The sequence below is a fragment of the Adiantum capillus-veneris genome, chromosome 30, assembly GCF_014529385.1.
Source record: "Adiantum capillus-veneris isolate H3 chromosome 30, ASM1452938v2, whole genome shotgun sequence".
Lineage (NCBI taxonomy): Eukaryota > Viridiplantae > Streptophyta > Polypodiopsida > Polypodiales > Pteridaceae > Adiantum > Adiantum capillus-veneris.
This window is the reverse complement of record NC_140960.1, coordinates 41,960,829-41,968,823: the sequence shown is the minus strand read 5'-3', so window position 1 is coordinate 41,968,823 and position 7,995 is coordinate 41,960,829. Positions and strand designations below refer to the sequence as shown.

Here is a 7,995-nt window from a genome sequence, read left to right as displayed (position 1 = left end):
TTACCCCCTAGCATGCTATGCTAGTCACAGCACACACCTAGACTCTTGGGATGGAAGAATTTACAGAGGGATATATGAAGAGAGTCGAGATTGAGGACCTTAAGTTATCATATACTAGATATATAAATTAAGAGTGATTCATTGAAGGGAAGTCAACAACCTCTAGTTAACTCCAAATTAGCCTTCAAGGTCACTGGTGACATGAGTAGTTTGATGAATTCATTCATAAGTAGTCAACATGATGTCCATCAAACAAGGTTAAACAACCATATTAAATCACTTGCAACTCTTGCAACTAAGATGGGACACTATCTTTGCCATGCAGTAGCTCGTCCATCTTCACAAAATGCACGTTGGCTTTCACAAAGACCACTTCTTTAAATGTTCATTCTATTTTGCAACAGAAGTGTTCCGATCGTTTATAAAATATAGAGGGTTGCTATATTTCAAAAAGTTATAGAATTACATTTACAAGATGGGCTTACAGACGAAAAACTAATAATAAGTTGCAAGTTTACAGAGTGTGTAGAGGGGTTTTATAAATACCTCTTGAAAGCATGTGCTTTAGATATCTGTGAAAGGTAGGGCTATAATCAAGGTCAACCTACCATGATGGTCTTCTCGAATGAGGGACATACAATTTGAGGCTAAAGCTCAAAGCTTGAGGAAATGAAAGGTGCAAATTCTGCAAAGAAACCTTTGATCATTTTCCATTCAGATTTCTTCAATAAGCTATGGAAGTGAGGTAGACCGGTTGTCCCAAACTCCATGTGGAGTATCAGGTCTCTTGGGATTTTTCCTATGGCCTTTTTAGAAAAAAGGAAAAAAGGTTATCCTCTTGTTCAGAGCAAAGTCACTTCACAATGGAGAGACTTAGAAACCAGCACAAGGAGCTGCCAAAATGGACATGCTTATGCATGCCTACCTTTATCACGCTAATGCATTGTTGGTTAATGCCATATACTCCATGGGTACAACTTGGGAGATTCGTGCCACTTTAACGCTGGACTTACTGTTCTTGATTACAAGTAGAATCTGTTCATACACTTATCTACAATTCAGTTAGAAACCCTTTCCTCTGCTTGACATCTCCAAGCCACAACTCTCTCTAATCTCCCATATCTCATCAAATCAAAGACCATGACAGCCTCTTACCACAATGTCATGGTCTTTGTAGCCCACTCTCACAAGTTTTACAAGGTACATTACAAGATGAACATGAAGAAGATGAAGATTGGCCAATGAGGCTGACTTGGACAGTCTTCAAAAGCGCCCGTCGTTTACTAGTACAACAGCAATACTCCCCTCTACTCACTACTAATATACAACATGCCCGGTGCCAGGTATGGACTCACTTATTTCAAGGTTCTACTGCTCCCTAACTAAGCTTCATTACTTTCAGATGGTGCCTGCTCTGTGCTGGCCCGTATACGATCTCTTAGCTCCTCGAATGTTCGCATGCTCTCAGCATCGAATCCACCAGCAAACTGTTTAAAAAACACAGACAAAGTAAGGTTGGAATTATTCACATACCTTTTCCCATCACACATGCTATTTGGCATACAAAAGGCCTTCACTAAATCATGGAAACTCTCCAAAGCAATTGTGGTCCGTTGGATAAAGCTTGTCGATTAGTGCCACACGACAAGTTAATGATGGCAAGCCTTTTCTTCTCTTTTTCTTGTAAGAGGGGCATGAACTAAGCATCATCTTAGGAGATGGTCAAGCGAGCACCAATTATATAACTGGTGCAACTATGCAGATTTCGGCATAGTTGCAAGAGACTCTCAGCATAGTCACATATGACAAATACCTGGTGGACGCGTGACCATTGCCCTATGTATATGTAGGCAACTATGGGAGATAGTTGAGATTTTCTTCCCTATTTCTATAAAGAGGGACATTGAGTAGTGGGTCACACGGTCTCTTCCTCATCCTCTTATGTAGGCCATTTTGACTTTTGACATCTGTTCAACTGGAAAACAAAAACTCAGCTTGTGTAGAAAGATCTATAGCCAACCTGGTGAACCCGGAAAGCAAACCGCACTCCTTGCAAGAGTAGGAACTCTCTTTGTGGATCTTGTGATGTGGAAGCTGTGGAAGCATCAAGCTCTGCCGCAACTCTCTTCATGTACTTTCTAGCTAATTGCACAGTGGCTAGTTTGATCTGCAAGCATGCCATTAAAGAACAATTGAAGCAACAACGAGATTACAGAGGCAATCACCAGAAACTTGGCTTCTTTAAGCCTTCCTAGGGGAAACATGGTAAAAATTGCATACCTTCCCCACTAATCCAGAATCTTGCATCCATTGCGTTGGGATGCCAAATTCTTTGTACCTTGCAATAGCCATGTCTCTAGTTCGCAACAATGCATACACACTCGACTCCACCCTGCAGGAGAAAGAGCCCAAGAACGCAAGTATATGACATAAGTGACATTCTCTAGTCCATGTGTGTTTGACAGATTATAAGTCTAAGAGCTTACTTCTCCAGTAAAGAGAGCATTTTCTTCAAAGATAATTCACATGGCAGTCGAGAATCATCTTGGAAAGAAGTAGCCTCAACTTCCAGCTTCTTCAAGTCCTGATACTCAAAGGCAGCTTCTCTAAGAGCATCGGCTTTGTTCTCTGGCCAGTCAAAGTGCTTCAAGACAGCCCGTTCATCCACCTACACAGCACCCAATCCCAATCTTGTTGGTTACATATGCAATGAGAGGGATAGACATGAGATTGGCCAGGCAAACGACAATTACCAAGAATGATAGCTCCTCATCCAGCCATGACACAAATGCTACTACATCCTCAATATCAGTATAAGCAGCATCCCGAACTTCTGCTGCAAGTGATTGCACAAACTCTCCTTGTGTTTCAACATCTGCTTTGACCTGTCCATCCACAATACAAGCATAGTTCTTAGAATAACTTGGAAGTGCGGCACTCCTAAAATCAAATCCCTCAGACACGTGCTTACCGCCAATAAGAAGGCTGAGCGGTTTTCAATCTCTCCAATGAGATTATTTCGCGCATCCGACACATTGACATCGGTGGCTCCGACTGATGTGTTGTTCTTTGCTTCTCTCCTCATCAAAGATTGGTAGAATTCTACAACTTCTGGAGCTCTTTGAACTTTGTCTCCTGAAGCGCCTTGAGATTTCAAACTTCCAGGAGGAGGAGGAGGTGGTGGAGGGGCTCCAGGGGCCCGAGGAGGTGGTGGTGGCGGTGGCGGAGCACCAGGAATACCACCTGCAGGCGCCTTTGGAAGCATGTTGCCAGGCGTATGCTCTTTGGATGAAGCCTTTGGTGGTGGCTTTGCAACCCTTGGAGCTCTCTTCTCAATTTCTGAAAATTTCATCTTTTGCACTTCCGGCCGATCGACATTTTGCTCATAAGATGTCACTATGTCGGCTCCTCTCTGTGGAAGCTTCATTTTCTCCGAAAGCTTTCCGGGTGTAAATTTGTTCTCCAGTTTTGAAGGAACATATGGCTCTGCCTTGAACTTCTCAGTCCGAGCTTGTTCTGCTTTTTCGTTAATAGCCTTCTCTCTTGCTAAAGCCAGTTTGTGCCTGTCTTTGAATGCAGGGTACTTATCCTCAAGAACACCAGCTACCGATTTGGCCATGAGTTGGAATGAAGCAGCAACATCGCCTGCTGAATCACCAGCATCTACACTTTGCCTTGTTCTAATTGGAGCCAATTTTCCGAGTGACTCTTCGAATGCACCTGACTCGGCATTCGACAACCTACCACCCTCAATTTCATTTGTTCCATAGGTAGTGATAGCCACTGAATCACTATTGTTTCTTATCATAATACTCTCGAGAGGTCCTCTTGCACCAGAGTGTCTGTGCAGAGGTGAGCCCCTCAAGTCAAGCGACGAAGAAGCAGGTGACAATTGAGACTCATCCTTGCTTCTTCCCCACTTCTTTAGCTTCTTCATTAGCCCGGACTTCTTGGATGTGGAATGGCGACCCGACTGACTCTCAAAAGCAGCCTCATCAAAGTCATATTCAGAGGGAGTGGATGGGACCGAGGACACAGTATCAAAATCGCGCTCACCCTGCTCTTTAAGTTTTGCAGCAAGAAGATCCGGGCCTGCGTACTCCATCATTAGCTGTTTAGCTTTCTCTTGTGAACGAGGACTCAAGTTCTTGCCCAAATCCAAGGCAGTGAACTTCCCAGGAGGCGCTTGATAATTCCGAAGCTCGTATCGAAGACATGCATTCACCCACCTCAAGTACACAAGTTCCTCAACCTCACTAAATCTGTTCATTTGCAGCCCTTCCACTTGCTTACTAAGGTCATCATTTGCTTGCTTTAGCGCAGATGCTTCCGATTGTACTCTTGCTACAACATCGCTCTGTATGCCGACAATACAAAGAAGAATGTCAGGAAGAAGGATTCAGCTAAGACAATTTTTTCTCTCTCTAAACAATTTAAAGAGTGATAAGCACATATTGACAAGCACAAATATAAATTGAGTCATAAGGTACATGAATGTCTGTGTGTATGCATGAGCTCAATGGCAATGACATGTACCCAACCACATGTATGAATGCTTCATATGTGTATATACATGAGCGAACACGCACACACACATGCAAGCAGCCGCATGAGTGTGCGCCATTGCACGTGCTCACTCATGTAGCACTCGTGGCTTATGCACGTGTGCATTACCGCAAAGTATATTAAAGTGTAATAGTCTAATTTACGCATGCAAAACCTACCTCAGTCATATTCAACAGCTCTGCAATCTTCGCCTCTGCGGCAGCAAGCTGCACCGTCAATTCCCTTTTCTGGTGCTGAAGCTCCTTACTAGTCCTTCGCAACTCAACCACCTCAACCTCCAACTCTTTGAGAGTCTGCATCTTCTTCTCCATATCAAAATCTCTCTTAGATGCTTCCTGCTCCCGAGCTTGCAGTGTAGCCACCTGTTGCTTCAGAATCAAGAGCTGTGCTTTGGTCTGGCCAGCATCACTCTGAATCGTTTTTTGCAAATCTTTGATTTTGGCACGTGCAGCCTCGAGCTCTTTCTTCAAATTATCTTTCCCAATGAGCTCCTCAGACAAGCTCTTCTTCTGCTCCTCTAAAGCTTTGATTTTGCCATTCAACTTTTCAATCTCAGTGCTTTTCCTCCTCAGCTGCCTTTCAAGCTCAAGGTGGTGGTCTCTTTCCTGCTCCTTGAGCCCATAATACTCAAGAAGCTCGGTTTCGAGCTTTACCTCTTTTTGCTGCAATTCAGCCACAAGGGCCTTCAACTTTGTCAGCTCTACTGAATCCGTTACAACGATTGTCATGTCTGCTTTGTCAGCAGGCACATCATCGAGCTTCGGCCCCTTGTTGTGCGCAATCGTGAGCGACTCAAATAGGTCCAAAGCTTCATCATCTTCAGAGTTGGAGTCATATCTTCTAGAGTCGAAGCTATCATCGGAATCGTATTTCAACTTGGATTTGTCATCCCGGAACCTGACCGACCTCTCGGAGTCAGAAGGGAATTCCACCACAGTCCCTCCCTGGAAAAGGTCGTCAATTTCAGGTAGTAACAACTGGTCATTGTCTTGAAAACTCTTGGTACTCAGAGCTGGACTGGCGCATACAGATATGCTAATGCGCTTCACTTCCTCTTCCTGTATAATAACCCCAACAAAAACCAGTAATTAACTATATTTGCACACAAAACCAATTCCATTAGGCTAAAAAAATATGAAAATGTTCAAAACAAGCTACAAAACAAGCTCAATTTGAAGTGAAAAACCCTTGTATATATATGTGTGCATACACAGGCATGCGATACCTCTCCTTTAGAAGCATCTGCTGCATCTGCATATGTGTAGATTTCCTTTCCATCCTCATCAAAAATCTCCTCTTCAGGTGGAGGCTCTGCACATGGAAGGGCAAACAAACTAGGGGAGTTCATGCAACTGTATGCAGAGAATAAAGAGGAGCATGCATGCATTGGAGACTCGCACAATCGCGCACATCCATAGACATATGCTGAGCTACACCTGAATTCATAGACAGACAAATAGATTGATAGATAGACAAAAGCTTTGGATGTGCATGACGTACCTAGCTGCTTTAGAGGAGCGCTGCGCTTGCCCTTGAGTTGCGAGATGGTGACAGCTACCAGGGCAGATGTCACCGCAAAAACCACTCGCACAATCATCTTGACCCCTCACTAAAATTCCTCTCTCTCTCTCTCTCTCTCTCTCTCTCTCTCTCTCTCTCTCTCTCTCTGTTGTGTACTATTTCTCTGCTGCACTCTTAAAGATATCTCTGTGAAGCTCCAGGCAGCGATGGTAATCGTTTCCAGCAGCTCACCCCATCTATACAGACACACACAAAGATTTAGTAAACAACCATCATGCTTAAGCTCGCTGGGAATTGGTAGCAAGAACAGTGTGCGTGTGCGTGTGCGTGTGCGAGAGAGAGAGAGAGAGAGAGAGAGAGAGAGAGAGACCTTTAGAGGCGGGTAATGCTCCATAGCTGATGAGCTGCAACAGAGAGGCAGTCGCTGATTACCCACAATAGTGAAATGAGGCGAGGCAAAAGCCTTTCATCAAATCATCATCGCGATACCAACTTAACGACTCACACACACGAGTGACGAGGCGAAGCAAGCGTCAAAATTGAGTCAGTGTGTGTGTGTGTGAGAGAGGAGGGGGGGTTCTCCTTCACAAATCCATAATGCAAATGCCCATTTTCTCTCCTACAGACGTACCATTCATGTATACCGACCCTCGTCATGCAGACGAGCGAGAGAGAAAGAGAGTGCGCGCGTGTGTGTGTCTATATAGAGAGAGAGAGAGAGAGAGAGAGAGAGAGAGGGTGGGAGGGCGGGGGTGAATCATGATCCCGTGGTCGAGCCCACCTGCGCGAAGGGTTGGAGGGAAGGCAGCGGACAAAGCACGACAAAATCCAAAATGCTTACGTGGTCGCCCTCCACAAGATCGGCTCCAATTTTTGCAATTTCAAAATATTGGTAGCCACAAGAACACAAGTCATAAGAAGACCGCCTTCTAGCCATTACTTCTTGTTCTTGTGAGTGCATGCACATCATCGATTCATCACATTCATGATCTCAACTAAAGATAGAGCACACCCGCCAACTAAAGATAGAGCACACCCGCCAGGGGGAGCAATTGCTAAAATCTTGTCCGACACAATGGCCCAAAATAAAAACAAGGGCACACCCACCTACACCGCCCTTGCTACTACTAACGGTGTTGCCAAGGGGAGGGAGCACGCTCGCACGGAGCAACGCTACTCCGCATGACAACATTGGTAACTGTCTGCTCCCCTCTGTTCATGGAAGAGCCATGTAGGAGAAACCAGACTAAGCGGCTTTGTATGTGGCATAGAGAGTGCACATGGCTCTATCGTGGAGTTGATCGCCATTAGTGCAAAGGTGTGTCATACATGCACCGTCGATTAACGAGGAAGTTCAAAAGTAACTCTGTCGTTTTCAACAGAGTGGAGATTGGGAAGGCCTCATTCAACTTTGACACGTCTGCTATCCATGCGAATCCTACTCGTACACAACTGGATGGGGTCAACCCCTGGCCATGTGAATCCGCTCTAAACATGGAGATTGGGAAGGCCTCATTCAACTTTGACACGTCTGCTATCCATGCGAATCCTACTCGTACACAACTGGATGGGGTCAACCCCTGGCCATGTGAATCCGCTCTAAACATGGAGGTTGTCTAGCTAAGATCACGCAAATTGACCTTGGTCGTGTGGACTAGAGCCGTGGTATTGGGGTGTGTGTGTGTGTGTGTGTGGACACTGGACACATAAAAACCGTAGTTTTGTGATGCATGTCTATGTTACACAGTTGTAGCTCAACACAACGGTGATTCTCCCCTTTGCCCAAACCCCTCAGAGGGTCACTACAATAAAAAAATGACTATCATATGGGTTCAATAGTAGTGTATTTTTCCCTACATTTTCACATAAAAAAGGGTGTTGAAAAAGAAGAAAAAAACATAGATTCAA

The 7,995-nt window shown here is 44.7% G+C and overlaps 1 protein-coding gene across 2 annotated transcripts; it reads right to left on the bottom strand.

Annotated features, from left to right (window-relative positions):
• Positions 1-418: 418 nt before the first annotated feature.
• Positions 419-6,749, bottom strand: LOC147417854 (protein CHUP1, chloroplastic-like). 2 transcript variants are annotated; one of them, XM_086507561.1, is made up of 13 exons: positions 6,458-6,749; positions 6,067-6,323; positions 5,792-5,877; positions 4,725-5,624; positions 2,972-4,357; positions 2,754-2,885; positions 2,487-2,668; positions 2,281-2,392; positions 2,021-2,167; positions 1,397-1,487; positions 1,014-1,035; positions 926-935; positions 419-806 (listed from the first exon to the last, which is right to left on the bottom strand). In XM_086507561.1, the coding sequence occupies exons 2-13, from the start codon at positions 6,161-6,163 to the stop codon at positions 648-650; spliced, it is 3,324 nt and encodes a 1,107-aa protein (XP_086363687.1). In that variant the 5' UTR covers positions 6,164-6,323; positions 6,458-6,749; the 3' UTR covers positions 419-647. The 2 variants fall into 2 exon arrangements, with proteins under 2 accessions (XP_086363687.1, XP_086363685.1); XM_086507559.1 differs by lacking the exons at positions 419-806; positions 926-935 and having other exon boundaries at positions 991-1,487; positions 6,458-6,747.
• Between the last annotated feature and the right edge of the window lie 1,246 nt (positions 6,750-7,995).